The 24851-nt window shown below is 39.6% G+C and overlaps 2 protein-coding genes across 13 annotated transcripts in view; one reads left to right on the top strand and one right to left on the bottom strand.

Annotated features, from left to right (window-relative positions):
- Nucleotides 1–7544, top strand: part of NOSTRIN (nitric oxide synthase trafficking) — a 78515-nt gene extending 70971 nt beyond the window's left edge. For all 12 annotated transcript variants that reach the window (XM_055379119.1, XM_055379115.1, XM_055379117.1 and 9 more), the window contains 4 exons: nt 2057–2182; nt 3350–3464; nt 4513–4602; nt 7323–7544. In XM_055379119.1, coding sequence (XP_055235094.1) covers nt 2057–2182; nt 3350–3464; nt 4513–4602; nt 7323–7459 — 468 coding nt within the window. In that variant the 3' untranslated portion in view covers nt 7460–7544. The remainder of the gene's footprint in view (nt 1–2056; nt 2183–3349; nt 3465–4512; nt 4603–7322) is intronic.
- SPC25 (SPC25 component of NDC80 kinetochore complex) overlaps nt 7536–24851 on the bottom strand; it is a 43498-nt gene continuing 26182 nt past the window's right edge. Inside the window, exon 8 of the mRNA XM_055379123.2 lies at nt 7536–7890. The gene's annotated coding sequence lies outside the window, so the exon portion shown is untranslated. The remainder of the gene's footprint in view (nt 7891–24851) is intronic.

Here is a 24851-nt window from a genome sequence, read left to right on the forward strand (position 1 = left end):
ATGGTAGAAGAGGCAGGGAGGTGGGCCTCCTGGCCTTTGTGCTGAGTGTGTGAACTCTAGCCCCATAGACATTCGTGGGGATTGATGGACATTTTGGCCACTTCAGAGGAAGTGAAAGGGATAGTTAACAAAAAGCTGATGAATTTTACACAGGAATAAAAATGAACAGATATATAGCACCAGTGTGCAACATATGGGTTTCTGCTGTGATTAGAGATCAGGAGTGGACTGGGGTTAATCTGAGAATCATTTAAGGAGATAAATTTTTTAGCAGTATTTTGAAGGTACAGGAATCTGGGCGTTTTGTTTTTCTTGCTTATAGCCTAGCTTTCTTGTGAAGGTAAGTACCTGATAATTGTACCCAGATTGGCAATTTCAATAGTTCTTTGGTGAAAGAAGACAGATGCAGTGAGGTATCGCTGACCTAGTTTTTAGATAGGCTTTCTTGAGTAAGGTGCTGTTGCAGAAACAAGCCTAACACTTCTTGTAAAAGAAAATAGCCTGCATTGTGTGCACTGGGTAACAGAGGTCTAACATACCTGCAATGACCCGTGCCTACAGTTTTTATGAAATTATAAAACAGACTGTAGGACATTTTCTGTGACCGCACAAACTGTTTAGTTAACTATTGATGCCATTGGGTTATACATTTATTCCTTTGGCTGTCCTTGCACAGAATTTTGTCATTGTCATTACCAGCATACATGTATTAGGATCATCTGGGTCCTCTCACCTGAAGCACACAGTGGAGGACACAAGGAGAGAGAGGATCTGACCCTGGAACTTCCGGTGTTTGTTTATGATCTGGTGAAGGAGCAACTATGAACCTTTAAGTGATGAATGCCAAATATCCACATGATTTCATTACGCATGCTCTGCATCTGGGTAGACAGAAACTAGTGATACTGGTAGATTTTGTGTCACCCACAGAAGGTTTCTAGGATGAGGAAACTTTTATTTACATTCTTCCTTATTTCATTGTATCTTGGTCCTTGAAGTGCCATATTTGAATCAAGAATGTTCACAAGCAGTGTCATAAGAAAAATTGTTGAGAAAACTGGAGGCACTTAGATTAAATACTGTCTTTAAAGACCAGAAAGAGGGCCACATAGAAGAGGAAATAGATGTGCTCTATGAGATTATCAAATGAAGGTCTAATGGTAGAAAGCATGGGGGAGCTTTTAGTTTTGTCTTAGGTAAGCCTGCCCCACAATGCAGTGGATTCCTCCAATGATTAGAGACTTTCTCCATCAATTGGACGTCTTCTGTCCATGGCTGTGACACCCTGTCAGGGATATTAGGGTTAGGAATTCCCACGCTGGAGGTGTGGGGGAGAGAGGGATAATGGTGAGGAGGGGGCTGGATAAGCAAGACCCTTCCAATGCTTAGATTCTGTTATTTAATTCACCCTGGCTGGACCCAGCCTGACGAGGTAATTATAAAGTTTCTAGTTCAAGGTCACATCAAGAACAGACAGAGACTAGGAGTGTATCTTTAGCTTGACTTATTATGTTGTTTATACTCAAATGCCCTAGAATATTGTTCCCAGTTTCCAGAAGTATTCCTGTAAACTCTGTGGGTAATATAAGACCTCACCTTCTCAAAGAACAAACAAACCTTACATTCAATTTCATTTGAGTCTATTGATGTTAATTCAATTGTGTTCACAATATTGAGCACTGATGGCTCACCTTCTTCTTTGCAGACCACCAAAAAATCTACTTTCTACAATCAACATTTATCCCCTTTCTTGTCCCTCAGCAGAAAATTGAGTAAAACCTCTTCATTGCCATAAAATACTAATATATTACCAAGGTTTCCTGTTTACCCCCAGAGTACAGAATGAGACACACTCAACAACTAAAACCTCCCTCTAGACTGCCTAAAGAGTTTATTCCTCCATTTTTTTTTCCTTCGGCATTTTCTGTGAATATCTGTATGAGTTAAATGTGTACTTTTCTAACCTTTGTTATTTTGAAAGTTATTCTGATACTCCTATCCAGTTGTGCCTCATTTACTAGAAATTTGCTCACATGGCCAAATGATGTATCCACAGAACAATTTGAAACTAGACCTTTTGGAAGCGAACTCCTACAAACTGTCATCAGTGTTAGCAGAACTTGAGCAAAGACCTCAACCCAGCCATCCTTGTAGTAACTCCATCTTCAGGTGGAGGGAAAAGGTAACATTTAAGGAGACTGGTTGTAATTTCTTGATTGGGCCTGCTGGGTGGAGTGGCTTAAAGTAGCATCAGGGCAAAAAAGGTGTTAGGAATTCTATGTGACATTAATATTCATGCAGTTAAGAAGATAAATGTTTTTATTTTTCTTTTGAGCACAATAACAAGAGCTAGACACAACCGAATACATTCTGTGTACACCAAACTTCTATGAGAAGCTAAAAAACACTTTTGATTTCTTCTTTCTCATCACACCTGAATTTCATCCTTTGGATGTGCTTTTACAGTAAAATTTCTATTAAATTGAAATTTTAATATTCATTCAGACCTAAATTATAAGATTTTGTGGTATGTATTAGTCTCATCTGTTTAAGATGGTGCCTAATGCAGATAATGCATCAGTACAGCTCTGAAATGCTTGTAGCTATTTTTATTAGTGATCAGAAGGGGGAACTGTAATCATCTTGTGAAGGGACAGTTTTCTAAGGCTCAAGAGCTCGAAAACAATCTCAATCATTTACAGGGTTGTGATCATTTCACTTGCATTAAGCCAACTAAAGTTGTATTTGTAAAAGTAATGCTATGAATGTTACTATTTGACCTAGACGACACACAGGTTAGAATTGGAAACACAGGCTATAAAGTATAGTAATTGTGTAATTGTGAAAATATTAAGGCTTCAACTCAAAACTGAAACACAGTAGGGCTTAGAAATCTTTGAATTATTTATACCCCTCAGTTTAAAAACTTCCAGTCCAGGCGCAGTGGCTCATGCCTGTAATCCCAGAACTTTGGGAGGCCAAGGCAGGCGGATCACCTGAGGTCAGGAGTTCGAGAGCAGCCTGGCTGACACGGTGAAACCCCGTCTCTACTAAGAATACAAAAATTAGCCAGGCATGGTGGTGGGCACCTGTAATCCCAGCTACGGGGGAGGCTGAGGCAGGAGAATCACTTGAACCCGGGAGGTGGAGGTTGTAGTGAGCCAAGATCATGCCACTGCACTCCAGCCTGGGTGACAGGGCAAGACTCTGTCTAAAAAAAAAAAAAAAGGAAAAAAGAAAAAACAGAAAAAACAACTTGAGGAAAACAGCTACAGAAGAGTTAATTTTCATGAATGTTTATGATAATCGTGTTATAAAATATGACTGACTTTTTATGTCATTTGAACAGGAGCATACTCATAGCTATGTGAAAATATCTCGGCCTTTTTTAATGAAGAGATTAGAGAATATTGTGAGCAAGGCATCTTCTGGTGGGCAGAGCAATCCAGGTTCTTCAACTCCAGGTAATCCTATGCCCACAATCATTTTGGCCTGGGTCCTACTGGCAGGGCACATTGCTACATTTAAATTTTAGTTTCAGAGCCACTTTGACCTGTATCTGTTTAAGGAAATTTATGTTTCCATTGGGACTGATTAATTTGTTAGACTCTGTAGCTTTATGTAAAAATGGGAAAAAGTTAAGAAGAGTAGAGGGTTGGGAAAGTATCTTATAATATGAGAAGTTGCCTCAGATATCAGATGACTGGCATCCACCTTATTCAAATGGCCTGTTATTTGCCATCCACATAATCACACCTAAACCATTGTGAGGAGCTTTGTCGCTCTGTCTCCATAGCCTCCTCCAAACTCCCATAAGAAGCCTGTCCTCTCTGCGAGACACATGGTGATCCAGGTGGTTTGCCAGGGTTTGGACTCATGGCCTACAAACTCCTGTTAGCAGCCATCTGACTTCAGTCATTCGTGCACCCACACACCACACTGCTCTTCATCTTTCAGCACACACACGTGTCACTGTCCCTGCATGTTCAAGTATAATTACCATAATCTTGACTGTCTAGTTTTTTAAATTAGAAATTGGTTAAAAAAAAAAGAACTTCAGTAAAACCAGGACATTATGGTTCACACAATATATTAAGGAGTCACTGTTGCATTGTTTGAGAAACAGTTCCATACACAGCTAGGGATGATGATAACATGCACATGCCCCAAATATCCCGTATTTATACCTGAATGGCAAAACTGGTGAATGTTTTCCAAAACATGCATGCAATTACTATTATTATACAATGATGTTTTTCTCTAGACTTGCTATTTCATGTATTATAATATAGTTTTTGGTTATATAACATATGCAGTCCATACATATAGAAAGTGCATCATAAATGGTTATTGAATCAAGGAATGAACATTATATAAAATTACAAACTTTCCTTTTGAGAAAAATTTAATATATTGAAACTCTGCATCACACGGTTAAATAACCAAAGAGCTTCAGCTCATATTCATTTGCCTGCTAACACAGCATAGTAATTACAGCTTTATCTATTTCAGCCCCTGGTGCAGCCCAGCTCAGCAGCAGACTTTGCAAGGCCTTATATTCTTTTCAAGCCAGGCAAGATGATGAGTTGAATTTGGAAAAGGGTAAGAATCATTCTCAAATATTTTAATTGCCTTCCCATATTGAGACTCTTAGCATGAATAAAACCCTGTCTTAGTGTGGCAGCCTTAAGAGTTACTACCATGTCAAATCAGTTCACTCTTCTTGAAAGATAAGCACATCTAAAACAAAAGCTCGCATAATGATAATAGCTAACGCTTATTCTGTTTACTGTGTGTCAGACATTGTTGCAGGCCTATTGTCCAATTTAATATTCATGAAACCCTTGGAGGGTTTTATTGGTATTCCCATTTCATAGCAGAGGAGACTGATACACAGGAAGGTTAGGTGCTTTGGCTAATGTCACAGGCTGTGGCAACACAGGATTTGAACTTGGAAACACAGTCATGCTCCTAATCACAGTGCACACTAGGGTAGAATGTCAGTGATGGAAAGTGATTAGAGGTGTACCCCACCTTTTTATTTTTTAGAAGCTAGACATTCAGGAATGTGAAGTGACTTCCTCTCTCAACTTAGTGTAAGTAAGTGCAAATTCTAGAACCTAGGTCAGCTGACTCCCAGCTTAGTGCTGGTCTCACTAACTTCTCAGAAAAGCTTTTTACAGCCAGTCTAAAGAGTAAGACCCCCTTCTTTGTGTCACAGAGTTTTACTTAACATGGAAAGGTATTAATGTAGTGGCTTTATAATGTAAACCACAACATTATTAAAGAAGAAAGTCTCCAGCCTCAACCTTCTTTATGTGTCCAGTTAGAAACCATGTTTGAATGTTAGCGCTAATGCAGAGAGAGATCTGGAAACGGAAGGGTTAGTGAGAAAGGGTAACGTTATGGGAGAAAGAATATTATGCACGACAAGGACATGGCTCCCAGAGCCAATGGAAAATCAAGATACATTTTGTACCAAATGACAGGGACACCACACATTTGCTATTTATTGGGTGTTTCCTTTGCAGCATTTGCCAGTCATATCTCTCCAGGCAATTACTTTTCTTCTTATGTGAATAAAAGACATACTTCCCAGATGCCACCTAGAACCCATGGATGCAGCATTTAAGTTACATCATTCACAATAAATTGATTATCTTGTTTTCAGTTCTCTGTTGGTTGCAAAGCCTACTTATACTTTATATTCTAAGTAGTTTCTTTAAATGAAACATGACATTGGAGGCTTAGGGAAGCTGGCAATACAATTTGAAATCATTATTTAAATCATTATTTGTTTGAATTCTTGTTAATAGATTGTGTCAATTTACTGACGCAGAACTTAGAGACTGAGAATAATCTCCTTTAAGAATAGTGATTTATGACTAAGAAAAGATAGAAAAGGAGTTAATAATCTCCTTTGTCTTAGAAAGTTGCTGAGGAAAAGAGTGAAAGGAAGACTGAAAAATCACCTCAGAATGATGCCAAAGAAAAAGTAGCTCTTGGATCCTGAAGGGGGCAGATCTTTCTACTTTTATGACAAGAGCCATGTTTCTTGTCCAATTCTCTATGGAATTCTCTTTATTTGAATCATTGCTTTAAAAAATATTGTCTCCAAATTGATGTTGTATTAAAGTTGTCTAAGTTGTTGAACGGGGAGTTACATTTCTGTGCAAAGCTGTGAGTTAAACTTTTGGCCTGTGAAATCAGGTATAATGCAGAGACATTGTCTTGATCTTAAGACTGTTGGTGAGACATACTTATAGCAGCCAACACGCCAAACAATAAAAAACACCAGCATGTGAAACCCTCAAAGTATGGACACCAAGAAAGAGTTTCGTGACAATCCATCAGCTACATAGAAATAGAAAGTGAGCCAGGCAGCATAAGGATATATGATCCTAGAAATAGAAAGTGAGCCAGGCAGCATAAGGATATATGATCCAACGTGATCTTTTTTTTTTTTTTTTTTTTTTTTGAGGCAGAGTCTTGCTCGGTCACCCAGGCTGCAGTACAGCAGTGTGATCTTAGCTCACTGCAACCTCCACCTCCTGGATTCAAGTGATTCTCCTGCCTCACTCTCCCAAATAGCTGGGACTACAGGCGTGTGCCACCATGCCTGGCTAATTTTTGTATTTTTAGTAGAGACGGGGTTTCACCATGTTGGCCAGGCTGGTCTCAAACCTCTTGACCTCAAGTAATCTGCCCATCACGGCCTCCCAAAAAGTGCTGGGATTACAGCTGTCAGCCACCATGCCTGGCTGTGATCCTGTTTTGTTTTTTTTTCTGAGAGAGAGTCTTGCCCTGTTGCTGTTGCCCAGGCTAGAGTGCAGTGGCATGATCTCAGCTCACTGCAACCTCTGCCTCCCGGGTTCAAGGATTCTCCTGCCTCAGCCTCCTGAGTAGCTGGTATTACAGGCGTGCGCCACCACACCCAGCTAATTTTTGTATTTTTAGCAGAGAGGGGGTTTCACTATGTTGGTCAGGCTGGTCTCGAACTCCTGACCTTGTGATCCGCCCGCCTTGGCCTCCCAAAGTGCTGGGATTACAGGCGTCACCCACCACGCCCGGCCAATCCTGTCTTTAAACAATTATTTTATGATATATCTCACTTGTTCATTATCTTACTCTTTTTAGTATCCTCTGGATTATGCCTGCTTTATAGACAGGTGTTCGATACATTTGGCTTCATCTGAATCAAGTGCAGAAAATGACACTACCAAGTAAATCCTTGTAGCAGAACCTCCTTAAAACTCTTATCAATCGGGCTGAGGCATGTGTTCACATCACAGAGACCCATTTGTCTAACTGTGTTTTCACAGGTGACATTGTGATTATACACGAGAAAAAAGAAGAAGGATGGTGGTTTGGATCTTTGAATGGGAAAAAAGGCCATTTTCCTGCCGCTTATGTGGAGGAGTTACCTTCAAATGCTGGCAACACAGCTACAAAGGCATAAAACAAGACTCTGAACATACTACCTTCACACTCGGTAACCAACAATACAGTGTGGTTCAAATAAGAATAAAGTGCTCTTACCTTTACATGTTTTTCTTTTGAAATGGATGGAGTTCTACCTGCATGTCACAGCACTTTGCATTCATGATTATTAGCTTCAAACAGTCAGAAAAAAGATGGATGGGTGGAGACAGACAAGGAAGAGGCTCCTTGGTTCCTAGAGGAGTTTCCAAATTCTAGGAGACCCTAGAGATGATCCAGTATAACCCCTGGTGTCACAGAAACAGACGGAGTCCAAGGTGGGTTCAGCTGCTTGCCTGAAGTCAGAGTTATCTGGTAGACAACAGCAGTGAGGACTTACTTAGATGTCTTTTCCCTCTGGATTTGGGTGGCAACAGAACACAGCAGGCCTATGAGGGGGTCAAGCAGAGCCTGGGAGATGAGGAACACAGATCAATTCCAAGAAGAAAGACAGGCAATAAAGACACCAATGAGATCAACCCGAATTAGGGGATGGTAGGATATCTCTGACAAACCCACAGCCAATATCATACTGAATGGACAAAAACTGGAAGCATTCCCTTTGAAAACAGGCACAAGACAGGAATTCCCTCTCACCACTCCTATTCAACATAGTGTTAGAAGTTCTGGCCAGGGCAATTAGGCAGGAGAAGGAAATAAAAGGCATTCAATTAGGAAAAGAGGAAGTCAGATTGTCCCTGTTTGCAGATGACATGATTGTGTATCTAGAAAACCCCACTGTCTCAGCCCAAAATCTCCTTAAGCAGATAAGCGACTGCAGCAAAGTCTCAAGATACAACATCAATGTGCAAAAATCACAAGCATTCTTATACACCAATAACAGACAAACAGAGAGCCAAATCATGAGTGAACTCCCATTCACAATTGCTTCAAAGAGAATAAAATACCTAGGAATCCAACTTACAAGGGATGTGAAGGACCTCTTCAAGGAGAACTACAAACCACTGCTCAATGAAATAAAAGAGGATACAAAGAAATGGAAGAACATTCCATGCTCATGGGTGGGAAGAATCAATGTCGTGAAAATGGCTATACTGCCCAAGGTAATTTATAGACTCAATGCCATCCCCATCAAGCTACCAATGACTTTCTTCACAGAATTGGAAAAAAACTACTTTAAAGTTCATATGGAACCAAAAAACAGCCCGCATCGCCAAGTCAATCCTAAGCCAAAAGAACAAAGCTGGAGGCATCACACTACCTGACTTCAAACTATACTACAAGGCTACAGTAACAAAAACAGCATGGTACTGGTACCAAAACGGAGATAGATATAGACCAATGGAACAGAAACGAGCCCTCAGAAATAATCCCACATATCTACAACCATCTGATCTTTGACAAACCTGACAAAAACAAGCAATGGGGAAAGGATTCCCTATTTAATAAATGGTGCTGGGAAAACTGGCTAGCCATATGTAGAAAGCTGAAACTGGATCCCTTCCTTACACCTTATACAAAAATCAATTCAAGATGGATTAAAGACTTACACGTCAGACCTAAAACAATAAAAACCCTAGAAGAAACCCTAGGCAATACCATTCAGGACATAGGCATGGGCAAGGACTTCATGTCTAAAACACCAAAAGCAATGGCAACCAAAGCCAAAATTGACAAATGGGATCTAATTAAACTAAAGAGCTTCTGCACAGCAAAAGAAACCACCATCAGAGTGAACAGGCAACCTACAGAATGGGAGAAAATTTTTGCAACCTACTCATCTGACAAAGGGCTAATATCCAGAATCTACAATGAACTCAAACAAATTTACAAGAAAAAAACAAACAACCCCATCAAAAAGTGGGCGAAGGATATGAACAGACACTTGTCAAAAGAAGACATTTATGCAGCCAAAAAACACATGAAAAAATGCTGATCATCACTGGCCATCAGAGAAATGCAAATCAAAACCACAATGAGATACCATCTCACACCAGTTAGAATGGAGATCATTAAAAAGTCAGGAAACAACCCAGGTGCTGGAGAGGATGTGGAGAAATAGCAACACTTTTGCACTGTTGGTGGGACTGTAAACTAGTTCAACCATTGTGGAAGTTGGTGTGGCGATTCCTCAGGGATCTAGAACTAGAAATACCATTTGACCCAGCCATCCCATGACTGAGTATATACCCAAAGCATTATAAATCATGCTGCTATAAAGACACATGCACACGTATGTTTATTTCGGCACTATTCACAATAGCAAAGACTTGGAACCAACCCAAATGTCCAACAATGATAGACTAGATTAAGAAAATGTGGCATACACTGCAAAAACATGCCAAAATGTAAAGACCATCAAGGCTAGGAAGAAACTGCATCAACTAATGAGCAAAATAACCAGCTAACATCATAATGACAGGACCAAATTCACACATGACAATATTAACTTTAAATGTAAATGGGCTAAATGCTCCAATTAAAAGGCACAGACTGGCAAATTGGATAAAGAGTCAAGACCCATCAGTGTGCTGTATTCAGGAAACCCATCTCACCTGCAGAGACACACATAGGCTCAAAATAAAGGGATGGAGGAAGATCTACCAAGCAAATGGAAAACAAAAAAAGGCAGGGATTGCAATCCTAGTCTCGGATAAAACAGACTTTAAAACAACAAAGATCAAAAGAGACAAAGAAGGCCATTACATAATGGAAAAGGGATCAATTCAACAAGATGAGCTAAGTATCCTAAATATATATGCACCCAATACAGGAGCACCCAGATTCATAAAGCAAGTCCTTAGTGACCTACAAAGAGACTTAGACTCCCACACAATAATAATGGGAGACTTTAACACCCCACTGTTAACATTAGACAGATCAATGAGACAGAAAGTTAACAAGCATACACAGGAATTGAACTCAGCTCTGCACCAAGCAGACCTAATAGACATCTACAGAACTCTCCACCCCAAATCAACAGAATATACATTTTTTTCAGCACCACACCACACCTATTCCAAAACTGACCACATACTTGGAAGTAAAGCACTCCTCAGCAAATGGAAAAGAACAGAAATTATAACAAACTGTCTCTCAGACCACAGTGCAACCAAACTAGAATGCAGGATTAAGAAACTCACTCAAAACCGCTCAACTACATGGAAACTGAACAACCTGCTCCTGAATGACTACTGGGTACATAACGAAATGAAGGCAGAAATAAAGATGTTCTTTGAAACCAACGAGAACAAAGACACAACATACCAGAATCTCTGGGACACATTCAAAGCAGTGTGTAGAGGGAAATTTATAGCACTAAATGCCCACAAGAGAAAGCAGGAAAGATCCAAAATTGACACCCTAACATCACAATTAAAAGAACTAGAAAAGCAAGAGCAAACACATTCAAAAGCTAGCAGAAGGCAAGAAATAACTAAGATCAGAGCAGAACTGAAGGAAATAGAGACACAAAAAAACCCTTCAAAAAATTAATGAATCCAGGAGCTGGTTTTTTGAAAAGATCAACAAAATTGATAGACAGCTAGCAAGACTAATAAAGAAGAAAAGAGAGAAGAATCAAATAGACGCAATAAAAAATGATAAAGGGGATATCACCACCCATCCCACAGAAATACAAACTACCATCAGAGAATACTACGAACACCTCTACGCAAATAAACTAGAAAATCTAGAAGAAATGGATAAATTCCTTGACACATACACTCTCCCAAGACTAAACTAGGAAGAAGTTGAATCTCTGAATACACCAATAACAGGCTCTGAAATTGTGGCAATAATCAATAGCTTACCAACCAAAAAAAGCCCAGGACCAGATGGATTCACAGCCGAATTCTACCAGAGGTACAAGGAGGAGCTGGTACCATTCCTTCTGAAACGATTCCAATCGATAGAAAAAGAGGGAATCCTCCCTAACTCATTCTATGAGGCCAGCATCATCCTGATACCAAAGCCTGGCAGAGACACAACAAAAAAAGAGAATTTTAGACCAATATCCTTGGTGAACACTGATGCAAAAATCCTCAATAAAATACTGGCAAACCAAATCCAGCAGCACATCAAAAAGCTTATCCACCATGATCAAGTGGGCTTCATCCCTGGGATGCAAGGCTGGTTCAACATGCACAAATCAATAAATGTAATCCAGCATATAGACAGAACCAAAGACAAAAACCACATGATTATCTCAATAGATGCAGAAAAGGCCTTTGACAAAATTCAACAATGCTTCATGTTAAAAACTCTCAATACATTAGGTATTGATGGGACATATCTCAAAATAATAAGAGCTATCTATGACAAACCCACAGCCAATATCATACTGAATGGGCAAAAACTGGAAGCACTCCCTTTGAAAACTGGCACAAGACAGGAATGCCCTCTCTCACCACTCCTATTCAACATAGTGTTGGAGTTCTGGCCAGGGCAATCAGGCAGAAGAAGGAAATAAAGGGCATTCAATTAGGAAAAGAGGAAGTCAAATTGTCCCTGTTTGCAGATGACATGATTGTATATCTAGAAAACCCCACTGTCTCAGCCCAAAATCTCCTTAAGCTGATAAGCAACTTCAGCAAACTCTCAGGATACAAAATCAATGTACAAAAATCACAAGCATTCTTATACACCAATAACAGACAAACAGAGAGCCAAATCATGAGTGAACTCCCATTCACAATTGCTTCAAAGAGAATAAAATACCTAGGAATCCAACTTACAAGGGATGTGAAGGACCTCTTCAAGGAGAACTACAAACCACTGCTCAATGAAATAAAAGAGGACACAAAGAAAGAAATGGAAGAACATTCCATGCTCATGGGTAGGAAGAATCAACATCATGAAAATGGCCATATTGCCCAAGGCAATTTATAGATTCAATGCCATCCCCATCAAGCTACCAATGACTTTCTTCACAGAATTGGAAAAAACTAAAGTTCATATGGAACCAAAAAAGAGCCCGTATTGCCAAGTCAATCCTAAGCCAAAAGAACAAAGCTGGAGGCATCACGCTACCTGACTTCAAACTATACTACAAGGCTACAGTAACAAAAACAGCATGGTACTGGTACCAAAACGGAGATAGATATAGACCAATGGAACAGAACAGAGCCCTCAGAAATAATCCCACATATCTACAACCATCTGATCTTTGACAAACCTGACAAAAACAAGCAATGGGGAAAGGATTCCCTATTTAATAAATGGTGCTGGGAAAACTGGCTAGCCATATGTAGAAAGCTGAAACTGGATCCCTTCCTTACACCTTATACAAAAATTAATTCAAGATGGATTAAAGACTTACACGTCAGACCTAAAACAATAAAAACCCTAGAAGAAACCCTAGGCAATACCATTCAGGACATAGGCATGGGCAAGGACTTCATGTCTAAAACACCAAAAGCAATGGCAACCAAAGCCAAAATTGACAAATGGGATCTAATTAAACTAAAGAGCTTCTGCACAGCAAAAGAAACCACCATCAGAGTGAACAGGCAACCTACAGAATGGGAGAAAATTTTTGCAACCTACTCATCTGACAAAGGGCTAATATCCAGAATCTACAATGAACTCAAACAAATTTACAAGAAAAAAACAAACAACCCCATCAAAAAGTGGGCGAAGGATATGAACAGACACTTCTCAAAAGAAGACATTTATGCAGCCAAAAAACATATGAAAAAAATGCTGATCATCACTGGCCATCAGAGAAATGCAAATCAAAACCACAATGAGATACCATCTCACACCAGTTAGAATGGAGATCATTAAAAAGTCAGGAAACAACCCAGGTGCTGGAGAGGATGTGGAGAAATAGCAACACTTTTACACTTTGGTGGGACTGTAAACTAGTTCAACCATTGTGGAAGTTGGTGTGGCGATTCCTCAGGGATCTAGAACTAGAAATACCATTTGACCCAGCCATCCCATGACTGAGTATATACCCAAAGGATTATAAATCATGCTGCTATAAACACACATGCACACGTATGTTTATTTCGGCACTATTCACAATAGCAAAGACTTGGAACCAACCCAAATGTCCAACAACGATAGACTAGATTAAGAAAATGTGGCACATATACACCATGGAATACTATGCAGCCATAAAAAAGGATGAGTTCATGTCCTTTGTAGGGACATGGATGAAACTGGAAACCGTCCTTCTCAGCAAACTATTGCAAGGACAAAAAACCAAACACCGCATGTTCTCATTCATAGGTGGGAATTGAACAATGAGAACACATGGACACAGGAAGAGGAACATCACACTCTGGAGACTGTTGTGGGGTGGGGTGGGGGGAGATATACCTAATGCTAAATGAGGAGTTAATGGGTGCAGCACACCAACATGGCACATGTATACATATGTAACAAACCTGCACATTGTGCATATGTACCCTAAAACTTAAAGTATAATAATAATAAAATGAAAAAAAAAAAGAAATGCTTGTAAAGACATTAATAAAGAGAAAGAAGAGAGACTTCACTTGAGGTAACCAAAAACACTGGAGCCCATCCAACGCTGACTTGGTAATATAAATACATATGTAACATAAATATTACATAATATTTAATATGTTTATATTTGATAATAATATATAAAATGCATTACATAAACAGAAATAAAAACAAATCATATACCTCAGAGACCAAAAAAGAAAATGTGGCACATATACACCATGGAATACTATGCAGCCATAAAAAATGATGAGTTCATGTCCTTTGTAGGGACATGGATGAAGCTAGAAAGCATCATTCTCAGCCAACTATGGCAAGGACAAAAAACCAAACACCACATGTTCTCACTCCTAGGTGGGAATTGAACAATGAGAACACATGGACACAGGAAGGGGAACATCACACTCCAGGAACTGTTGTGGAGTTGGGGGAGGGGGGAGGGATAGCATTAGGAGAATACCTAATGCTAAATGACGAGTTAATGGGTGCAGCACACCAACATGGCACATGTATACATATGTAACAAACCTGCACGTTGTGCACATGTATCCTAAAACTTAAAGTATAATAATAATTAAAAAAAAAAAGAAAAAAACAAGATCCAAAGAAAGGGTTGTAGACAAAGGTCTAGCTCCTAGGCTGAGGGCCTCAGGGCAGAATGCGGCTTCATCCTGAGCCAATGATCTTCTCAGGCAGTTGCTTTATATATACCCCCTTCCCAACACCAGAGCTGCTCTTAGAGTGAGGTCAAGTGTGAGCCAGAGATGGCTGGAGATATGAGAACAAGAGCAAAGTGGACAGGAAAGGGCTAGGAGGGAGATAGTGCCCCAAATTTCATGCCTTCTTGCCCATTTGGAAACCTCATTTACCAATTCAGAAATAAGGAATTCTGTCCTTCCCAACTAAATCATTATGGACGGAATACTTAAGCAGCTTCCTAATGAAAGGACTTTAAATGATAGTGGATTTCGGCCGGGCGCGGTGGCTCACGCCTGTAATGCCAGCACTTTGGGAGGCCGAGGCGGGCGGATCACGAGGTCAGGAGATCGAGACCATCCTGGCTAACATGGTGAAACCCCGTCTCTACTAAAAACACAAAAAATTAGCCGGGCATGGTGGCGGGCGCCTGTGGTCCCAGCTACTCAGGAGGCTGAGGCAGGAGAATGGTGTGAACCCGGGAGGCGGAGTTTGCAGTGAGCGGGGATCGCACCAGCGCACTCCAGCCTGGGCGACAGAGCAAGCCTCTGTCTCAAAGAATAAAAAATAATAAATAAATAAATGATAGTGGATTTCTAGTTTGAATCAAAAGTTCAGGAAACCAATCTTCACTATCAAAACGGAATATTTAGGGTGAAGAAAATTTATGGTACTTCCTCAAATGACCCATAATGGGCAAACGTTGGGAATGAGAGAGGCGAGGCCCTGAAACTACTTCCAAGGGGAACAGTTTAGAGTGGAGAGAAATGTTACAGCAGCTTCTTTCAGAAAATGACCTAAGTTGGCCTGGAGATCACACACTCCATTGATTGGAAGGTCATGGTCTTGATGAAAGTGCTGGGTATGTTTTTACTCTTGTGCCAAATAGGCTGTCCTTTAGAACTTCAATACAGGCATTAAAGGAGTAATTAAAATCCATCCCATTACTCTCCTGCCACGACCTCTTTTTTAAAAAAATTCATCAAATTTTATACTTTCAAGAAGAAATTTTTCAAACTGAGGACTATATTTTGCAAGTCTGTACCATTACATTCCTATGGCGGGATATAAGTAACACAACAGATATTTACATACAGATATTAGAGCGGAAGGAGCGCAAGTAAAATTTGTTATGTGAGACGTAACTTACAGCCCAGAAAAGCTCAGAAGTTTTAATGCCATCCTTAATGGTGTCTTAATGAAGGCTTTCTGCAAGTAGAAAGTTGGCTGGATAATAGGCCATTAGACCATGAACAGAGATTTTAAATTTATATTTCCTTTTCATCTTACTTCTTTCCATTAAGCCTTGATGGATAAAAAATTATGTAGCAATTGACTGCAGCCTACATCAGACCATTTTCTGTGGAGAAAATCATGATAATGGTAGTTGGACCCTAAAACTGTTTGAAAGTTATTTTCATAGAAAGAGATTTTTTTTTTCTTCAAACATCAGTTGTGTTTTATGAAAACATAAATGGTTCCCCTGTTTTGGAATGCTGCTGCAAATTCTTTTTGCATCTGACGTATAACTTTTAAGCTTCAAAGAAATACTATAAACTAGATGAAATACAAATATAATTGGATATAGCGGATTTGCTCAGTATCTTTTTAGTAGGGCAAGAACTTTCTGATTAGATAGATGGGGATGATACTCCAGAAAGATTTAGTGCATATTGTGATGAACATTAATTATGGGCTGAATTCTCCTATACAGAATAACTTTAATGTTAGTGCTTTACAACTATTAAATGGACTTTCATAATTATACTCCAATAAGTTTTGTATGTCAGGAAGTTTTTAGTACCATTACCAACCTGAAATATAGGCCATAGAGGCTGATATTGAGCACATTGATGTTACTCTATTTTATCTCCTTTCTAGTAGAGGAAAAGCTGACATATTCATCATGCTATCAACCAGAGAGATTTACTAATTTCATTTTTTTGCATTTTCACTTACCCATAATAATTAATATGCCTAATGACAAAAGGCATTTTAATCACTTAAAGTGCCTTATGATTCATCAAAAATGTAATATTCTGTTTGGGATAAATGTTATTGTATAGTATTATAAAACTTTAACTCATCAGTAATTTGAGCACAGTTTAATTTTGTTCTCCCCCAAGATAAAACCCGTCCCCTCCCAAAGCCCTGATGGCCTTGAGGGGTAATCAGCCTGGCTGGGAGAAAGAGAAGTGGGTTAAATCAAATGGCAGCACACCCTAGTTTCCTCTGCAATCTCATATAGGAAGATGAGCTTGGAGTTGCGGGGCATGAAAAGGTGGGACTCCGACTGGGCATGAGAAGGTGGGACTCAGACTTGGATCAAAGAGTGGGGACACAGCAGAGAAGAACAGAAACCTTTTGCAGAGAGAAAGGAGCTTACCTGGATAGAGCTGAAGATGATGGATGAGGGGAATGTCAAAGGTCCCAGGATGCTGTGATCCAGCATGGAGGATCTGGATCCCTGGACTTTCTGCTGAGCAGCAATGGAGACAGGATTGAGAAAACCAGTGAGCTAGAGAATCCAGGTTGTATTTATGCAGATATGAGGTCAGTTCCAGGAAACTAAGGGGAAGTATGGGTGTTTGAGATCAGGGAAATCCTGCTGAAGGGGCAGAGCCAAAGGGATACTAACTGGGTCAGGGGGTCAGAGGAATAGGAGGAAAGTAGCTTTGCTCTGAGGTTGGAGTAAATGGACCTACAGAGAATTAGGGTGAAAACCTCTTTCTCAAAGGAACTATGGAATTGGAGAAGCAGACCTAGGAGGGGAAGCAAACTGAACTGGTTGGAGACAAACTTTGGTTTTAAAGCTCAGGACTAACGGAGGGCTCTGGCTCAACAAAAGGAATCATACCAAGGAGCACCTAGAAGCGTGCCACGTATATGGGGAAATTGAGTTTTCCTCACACAGGGCAAATGGGAATTGCTTTCTTCAGCGATTCTTCCAGTGTGGTGTCTGGACCAGCACACTCCTCACACCAGAAGTAGTCTTGGCCGGGCATGGTGGCTCACACCTGTAATCCCACCACTTTGGAAGGGCAAGGTAGGTGGATCACTTGAGGTTAGGAGTTCAAGATCAGCCTGGGCAAAGTGGCAAAAACCTGTCCCTACTAAAAATACAAAACTAGCCGGGTATGGTGGTGCATGCCCGTAGTCCCAGCTACTCAGGAGGCTGAAGCACAAGAATGGCTTGAACCCAGGAGGCGGAGGTTGCAGTGAGCTGGCATTGCACCACTGCACTCCAGCCTGGGTGACAGAGCAAGACTCCATCTCAAAAAAAAAAAAAAAAATCATCTTTGAACTGGATTTTGAAGGATGAATAGAAGTTACCATGTGGAGAGGTTGAGAAACAAAAGATCTGCCACTTAAATACTAGGTCTAAGGACAATGAGTCCTTTTTCTCAAAACAGCCCTCAGTCTCTATTCTTGTAAGGAAGGCAGAGCAGTAAATAAATACAAGACACCACGATAAACGCTGTAATAGGAGCATGCCAAGAGGTAATGAGGACATTTAGGAGTGAGAGCTTTCAATCAGGATCGAGGAGATCAGGGAAAGTCCGAGCTGCATGGGAGTTAAGCAAGTGAGATGGGTTGGGTAAGTGCTAAAGGCAGATGAGAAAAAGGCACTGCACCTAAGCATTGGAAAGTACACGTTTGTAACAACTGACCAGGCAGCAGTCCACAAAGTATCTGGAAATTATCTGACCATAATATAATGTAGAAATCATTAAGAAAACGGTAACTGAAAAAAAACCTTGTGCATTTGGAGAACGCGTATGTGTGCCCACACCCATATATGCACATGCATGTATGCACATACACACGTACTTCTAAATAATCCATGGTCCAAGAAGAAATCTTAATGGAAATTACAAAATGTTAGAAATAAAAAATGAAAAAGATACTATTTATCAAAACCTGTAGTTTCGGGAAAGCAGCTATAAAAAAGTCCTACAAGGAAATAAGAAATGCTAAAATTAATAAACTAAGCATCCTAATTACAACTTTATCAAAATAACAGCATAATCAACCCAAAGTAAAGAACATAAAAAAAAAAAAAAAAAAAGGACGAAGAAAGAAATGGGCCGAGAGTGGTGGCTCAGGCCTGTAATCCCAGCACTTTGGGAGACAGAGGTGGGTGGATCACGAGGTCAGGAGTTCGAGACCAGCCCGACCAACACGGTGAAACCTGTCTCTACTAAAAATACTAAAATTAGTCGGGTGGCACATGCCTGTAATCCCAGCTACTCAAGAGGCTGACGCAGGAGAATCACTTGAACCTGGGAGGCGAAGTTTGCAGTGAGCTGTGATCGTGCCACTGCACTCCAGCCAGGGCAACAGAGCGAGACTCTGTCTCAAAAAAAGAAAGAAAGAAAGAAAGAAAGAACGAAAGAAATGAAAGATGAAACAAAATAGAAGAATATGAACAAGGCTATCCATTGGTTCTTTGAAACGATTAATAAAATGAGCAAATCTTGGTGAGGATGAAAAAAAGGTATGAATAAACATTATAAGAAAAAGGTAGGCTGAGTGCGGTGGCTCATGCCTGTAATTCCAGCACTTTGGGAGGCCACGGCTGGCAGATCACTTGAGCCCAGGAGTTTGAGACCAGCCTGGACAACACAGGGAGACCCTGCCTCTTAAAAAAAAAAAATTAAGTAGATGCTATGGATGTAGCAGATATCTAAAAGATAAAATTATATACTATGAATTCTTTACACCAATTAATTTGAAAGCAAGAAAAAGACAAATTTCTCAAAAAATATGAATGATCAAAACTTAGAAGAAATACAATAACTGAATGATTTAATAACTGTTAAAGAAATACAATGAGTACCTTTAAAAACTCTTCCTACAAAAAAATCCCCAGAAGACCAGATAGTTTTATAAGTGAGTTCAAAAACAATAATCTTATTCAAACCTTTTCAGGAAATAGAAAAATATACATGGGAATATTATAACCCAATCTTACTCATGACTATAGATGTAAAAATTCCAAACAAAATATTCATAAACTGATGCCAACACTGTGTTAAAAAAAAAGACTGCACATGACTAAACTGGATTTATTCCAAGAAAGCAAAGTTAATTCAATATTTTTTTTCAAAAGCCTGTTAATGTAAATCACATTAATAGGTTAAAGATGAAAATTTATATAGGTACAGAAAAACATAAAATTCAACAAATATTCATGATAATTACTTTTAGTTAATTGGGAATAAAAGAAAATCTTCTTCAATTCCCCCAAGTCTGGGAAACCACACATAGTGGAGTATGGCCAGATGAGAAAAGTGACCCTCAAAAAGGGTAACTAACTTGCGCAAGGTCATGTATCAGTTTCAGTAGTAGAGCAAAGACTGGCCTGCATCTTAATTCTCAACTTTTTTCCCCCACAATACCATGTTGGTGCCGGAATATAGAGCTTTTTGCAAAACAAGTTAAAATATTCAAGATTTGCCATTAGATAGATAACATTTATTTGAATCTCAAACATTGCCTGTTTCCAAAATTCTCATAAACATTAACTTCTCCCTTGAAGTTTTTCCATTTGCTAGACCTTATCCTCAGCTGCTACTTCCAGCTTGCCTAGCTGCTAAGGAAAAAGGAAAATTTGTGTCTAAACTTGAAACATTCTTCACACCATATCATACACTTTTCATATTTCACACCACAATATATTAACAATACCAAGAAAGGGCTGATTTTATATAGCATATAGATCCTCCTGTTAACTGATAGACTCTTTTTCTATTTAGATGAAACTCTTATCTTTATTCAGAAAGGAACTTGTTCTCTGTCAGCATGTTACTGAGTCAAGAATTGCTCACCGGGTGTGGTGGCTCATGCCTGAAATCCCAGCACTTTGGGAGGCCGAAGTGGGTGGATCCTTTGGGCCCAAGAGTTTGAGACCATACTGGGCAACATGGCAAAACCCCATCTCTACAAAAAATACAAAAATTAGCCAGGTGTGGTGGTGCATGCCTGTAGTCCTAACTACTCAGGACTCCAGCCTGGGCGACAAAGTGAGACCCTGTCTCAAAAAATAGCAAAGCCATCTTTAACTTCCAAAAATATTCAAACACCTTAGCAACACGCCTGCACATATTGTTGAACAAGCCACCTGTTTTTCAAAGTGCAATTTTGATTCCCCATCAAATAATTTTCTGTTGAGTCTTGATAATGTGTTCAACATTAATAAGTATTTATTAAGCTTCTTCTATGTCCCAGACACTGCTAGGTGAGAGAGCTAAATGTCGCCATGGTACACAAATTGAAACGTAACTAATTATGTCTGTACAGGATTTTCTGAATTGAAAAAATAACCAACACTAATTCTCATTAGCTTGGAAATTGAAACTTTAGATCTATTAGTAGAACACTGTAGTAGATTTTGTGCTGATTCTTTTTTTTAACTTAATTTGTTATCGAGTTTAATTTTAGAGACCTGTACCATTTTATTACAAAATGTGGAATAGATGAGTGACCCCATTTGGATTCCATTTCAATCAGTGTTACTTATATTTGTGCCTATATTTTCCCACTTAAGAAAATATCTTATCTGTGTATCTTGTGCTTTATTTCCACATTAGGAAGATTTTAAATGTTTAAAATTATTACATTTTTATGACACATCATCTTAAACATAATATATAAAAAAGCAAGTATACTAAGATAGCTGTTTGCCTTTTATATGTATTATTAATCAGCTCAAGTGTAATTTTCATAATGCATCAACTTTAAAATGTAAGTTAATATATTAGTATCAGCTCCAAAATATCCCTAGGTGGGTATATAGTAAACTTCAAAACTTAAGTTTTGCTTTTAAGAGACAGGGTCTTTCTCTGTCACCTAGGCTGGAGCTCACTGCTGAGCTCAAGCGATCCTTCCACCTCTGTCTTGCAAGTAGTTGGGACTACAGGCACGTAACACCATGCCCGGCTAATTAAATTATTTTTAGAGATGGGGTCTGGCTTTGTTGCCCAGGCCAGTCTTGAACTCCTGGCCTCCTCAGTCTTCCAAAGTGCTAGGATTACAGGCATTAAGTCACCGTGCTCGGCCTAAGGCTTTTATATTTGCTTGAACAGATTAAAAACTTATGCACAAGTTAATAGCCCTCTCACACACCATTCCAAAAAGACCTGGGTTGATGACTGCAGTCTGCATCCCTAGTGACTGTTCTCAATGAGCCACTGGGATTCTAAACACCTCATACTCTGCTCACTGTTTCCCTGAGAGCTGCAGCTCTTTTGCCACTTTAGTGAGGCTATTTCCTAAGGATCCAGACAAAGCATAGTCCTCCTCCGCTTTCAAGACAATTTTGTTTTTTTTCTTAATCATACTTCTACAGAAACAACAAAACTCATATTATACAAGTTCAAATTTGTTTAGAATCTTTAAGAACTTTGTTTTTGCATACTTTCCCTGTAATAGAGTATAGAAAGGCAATAAGGCATCATCTAGATCCAGGTGAAACTCATGGATTCAGTTGCCAGCTTGTCATCTGGGTTTGAATGTCAGCTCTAACACTCACCAGCAGTGACTTGAAGTCATTTAAACTCTGTACATTGTATTCCTTATCTGTAGAACAAAAATATCAATAGTATCTACCTCACAGGTTGTTGTGAGAATGTAAATGAGTAGATGGAGGTAAAGGGCTTAGAACAGTGCTGGGCATGTAGGAAGTGCTTAAAAAAAAAAAAAAAGTATTAACCATTATTTTAAGATGGCCAGCTCACCAGGCTTGTCAGAATAATCCCCAATCTTGGAATTAATCAACCTCCCTGTTGAGAAAACAAATCAGTCTAATGTTCTATGGCCCAAGGCCCTCTATTTATAATAATGTATTTTTCTTTGTACATTTGACTTTGGATTCCAGTAGCAAAGCTGGTTCCTACGTTTTGTTTTGAGATGGAGTCTCGCTTTGCCATCCAGGCTGGAGTGCAGTGGTGCAATCTTGGCTCACTGCAACCTCCACCTCCTGGGTTCAAGCGATTCTCCTGCCTCAGCCTCCTGAGTAGCTGGGATTACAGGTGCCCGCCACCACACCCAACTCATTTTTCTATTTTTAATAGAGACGGGGTTTCACCATGTTGGTCAGGCTGGTCTCAAACTCCTGACCTCGTGATCCGCCCGCCTCAGCCTCCCAAAGTGCTGGGATTACAGCTGTGAGCCACTGTGCCTGGTCGTTCCTATGTTATACTCTTGTGAATTTCCTGCTATGGAATCTCATTCTCAGATCTTGACCCCATTCCACCCGCCAGTTAGAAGTGAAGAATGGCTGTTCCTTGAGGAAAAATGGACCCTAAGTGGGGATCTACCCATTTCTTCTCTCATCCCCAATTCTCATTTCTCCAACTTGCAGGTGAAAGAGATCCTTCAGAATTTCTTCTTGCTTAGGCAAGCTGGCTCAATGCCTAGTGCCTTCTTACTGTGTCGTTTAAAACATTATGTCATCGAGTTTGCAATATGAGATATGGCCTTTCTTTAGTCTTCTTTGAGACAACGCCTTCCCTCAAGTTTTGTTATATTTGTTCACTGTAGATATATTTCAAGTGGAGAAATTCAGTCAACACATACTCACTGTAGGTAGTCATCTAATGTTTTTAATGCCAAACATCTAAGCTGTCTTTCCCTTTGTAGAACTATAACATCCCACTCTTAGCACAATTATTGAGGTTAATCTGCCCTTATAGATGGGTTTCAGGGGGAATCTAGTATAACCCAATGCATGTATTTTAGCTCCTTGATCACCTGTACTAACTTACAGGAACCGGATGAGTTTGAAATTGCTGTGGTCTACCACGTAGAGCCTCAATCCAGAAGAAACAGATCCTGCTGATAGAATTTGAGCTCCAAATCAAGCTAGGTTCACAAAAACCGATGTTGGGTTTTGATATGGTTTTTTGTGTTCATTTAAATACGTATATAAAAAATAAGGCGAAATGTGAAAGTCTGCCTAGGAAAAACTGGAGTTTGCTTATTGTACTCTCTCTGTTAAAATACTCCCTTCAGACAAGCCCATGCTGAAATAGGATAGGTCTATTGCTAGTAGCACCCATTTCAATCACCAGGGCAGTTTATTACCCTTTTATCTCTACAGAGAAAATACCAATCAACGGTCCCTAAAAGCTGGTCTACACACTGGCACGTGTCAGTGATAACATCTCCACCAGGCTATAGCATTCTTCTCAAATAAGTTCTACTACTATATGCCAATGAGCAAAGCCTTAAGCCAAGTCCTAGGTATGAGTGGTGTTAGGGCTTAGAACATGATACCCCAAAGTATGGTGCTTTAGCATGCTGAGTACTTTAAACTAAGAGAGATTAGAAGGCCTCAGAAGCAGCCTCAGAACCAAGGTCTCTGATCTTTTCCTGCCTTCCTGCTTCTGGCTCCCCTCTTCTCCAAAGTAAGCCGTAAAACCTAGAAATATTATTCCAACCTTCCCCACCCTCTCTATATCATAAGACCCTCCTTCAATAAGGGTCCTGCCCCATGCCCAGGAAGAAGGAAAGCTACACAGAAAGACCAAGAAAGACCTGAACAGACAGGCCTTGCGGGTTTCTTCAGTTTATTACCACTACATCGCACCTGTTTGTCCAATCACCTTTCTACATGGCTGTCCATTCTTCCATTCTTTGTCAAACATAAGCATAAAAACAGACAGTTTTACCTGCATATTTGAGTCTTCATTTCTGAAGGCTCCCATGTCACATAAAACTTGGATTAAATTAATTTGTTGTGTTTTTCTCTTGTTAACCTGTGTTTTGCTATAGGAGTGTTGGCTATGACCCTTACGATGGATGAGGAAATGTATCACATTTTTCTGCCTCTATGGCAGCCACTGAGAGAGGCTGCTCTAAAACTCCCTTCCTACTCTCACTAACCAGGCAACAAGTGTGAATTTTCCCCCAGATTATTCAGGGAGAAGGCAGGAGAAGCAACTGAAGGCAAGGAAGCCATTGTTCTATGGCTTTCAGGTGTGCTCAAGATATACTGAAACAGTATTATGTAGCTTTCACTACAGCTAGCATATTTAAATGCCATCAAACTTACACAGAAAAGATGACGACAAAAAAAAAAAGTCCTAGAAAAAGTTGACATTTGAACTCTAGTCTGTGGTGAACAGACTCCCAAGATGACCAACTTATATCCAGACCACAATTAAACGGTAAACATTACAAAATGGAAACTGTTTAATGAATTTCTACATTTAGATCTTCAAAAATATATCCTA

Source organism: Gorilla gorilla, chromosome 11, assembly GCF_029281585.2.
Source record: "Gorilla gorilla gorilla isolate KB3781 chromosome 11, NHGRI_mGorGor1-v2.1_pri, whole genome shotgun sequence".
Taxonomy (NCBI): domain Eukaryota; kingdom Metazoa; phylum Chordata; class Mammalia; order Primates; family Hominidae; genus Gorilla; species Gorilla gorilla.